This window comes from Malurus melanocephalus, unplaced genomic scaffold (assembly GCF_030028575.1).
Source record: "Malurus melanocephalus ecotype Western Australia unplaced genomic scaffold, MMel_1.1 scaffold_1668, whole genome shotgun sequence".
NCBI lineage: Eukaryota > Metazoa > Chordata > Aves > Passeriformes > Maluridae > Malurus > Malurus melanocephalus.
In genome coordinates this window covers 24804-25920 of record NW_026624900.1, presented here as the reverse complement: position 1 = coordinate 25920, position 1117 = coordinate 24804, and the positions used below count along the sequence as shown (strand labels likewise).

General features: G+C 53.3%; 1 protein-coding gene across 1 annotated transcript in view; it reads right to left on the bottom strand.

Moving 5' to 3' along the window:
* Positions 1 to 466: 466 nt before the first annotated feature.
* Positions 467 to 1117, bottom strand: part of LOC130587233 (myosin-6-like) — a gene marked incomplete at its 5' end in the record, with an annotated part of 25332 nt that continues 24681 nt past the window's right edge. The window contains one exon of the mRNA XM_057388203.1: positions 467 to 520. Coding sequence (XP_057244186.1) covers positions 467 to 520 — 54 coding nt within the window. The remainder of the gene's footprint in view (positions 521 to 1117) is intronic.

Here is a 1117-nt window from a genome sequence, read left to right as displayed (position 1 = left end):
TCAGTGGTGGGAAAAATGGTCATCGTGAGGGTGGGAGTCACTTGGGGTGGGGGTGGTCCATCATCATCATCAGCAGCAACAGCATGGTGGGTCCATCATGGTGGTGGGTCCATCATTATCATGATGGTTCCATCATGGTGGGTCTGTGACCATCACCATGGGTCCATCGTGGCGGTGGGTCCATCATCATCATCATCATGGTTCCATCATGGTGGATCGGTGACCATCACCATGGGTCCATCATGGTGATAGGTCCATCATCATCATCGTCATCACTGTCATGGGTCTGCTGTGGTGGTGATGGGTCCATCATGGTGGATCTGTGACCATCACCATGGGTCCATTGTGGTGGGGGATCCATCATCATCGTCATCATCATCGTCATCGTCATCATCACAGGTCCATCATGGTGGTGGGTCTGTCACCATCATCATGGGTCCATCATCATTGTCTGTGACCATCATCATCACAGTGGGGCTCCATCATCATCATCATCATCGTCATCATCATCATCATCAGTCTGTGGTGGGTCCATCATGGTGGTAGTGGGTCCATCATGGTGGGTCACTCAGGGTGGTGATAGGTCACCCATCCCATGGTGGGTGTCTCTCAGGGTGGTGAAGGGTCACTCGTGGTGGTGATGGGTCACTCAGGCCATCATGATGAGTCACTCAGAGTGGTGATGGGTCAACTATCCCATGGTGGGGGTCACTCATGGTAGTGGTGGGTCATTCATCATGGTGGCAGTGGGTCCATCATGGTGGTGATGGGTCGCTCAGGCCATCACGATGGGTCACTCAAGGTGGTGGTGGGTCACTCAGGCCATCATGATGGGTCACTCAGGGTGATGATGGGTCACTCATCATCGTTGTGGTAGGTCCATCATGATGGGTCATTTGGGGTGGTGATAGGTCACGTATCATGGTGGTAGTGGTGGGTCCATCATGGTGGTGATGGGTCACTCAGGGTGATGATGGGTCACTCATCATGGTGGTAGTGGGTTCATCATCATGGTGGTGGTGGGTCCATCATGATGGGTCACTCAGGGTGGTGATGGGTCACTCATCATGGTGGTAGTGGGTCCATCATCATGGTGGTGGTGGGTCCATCATGATGG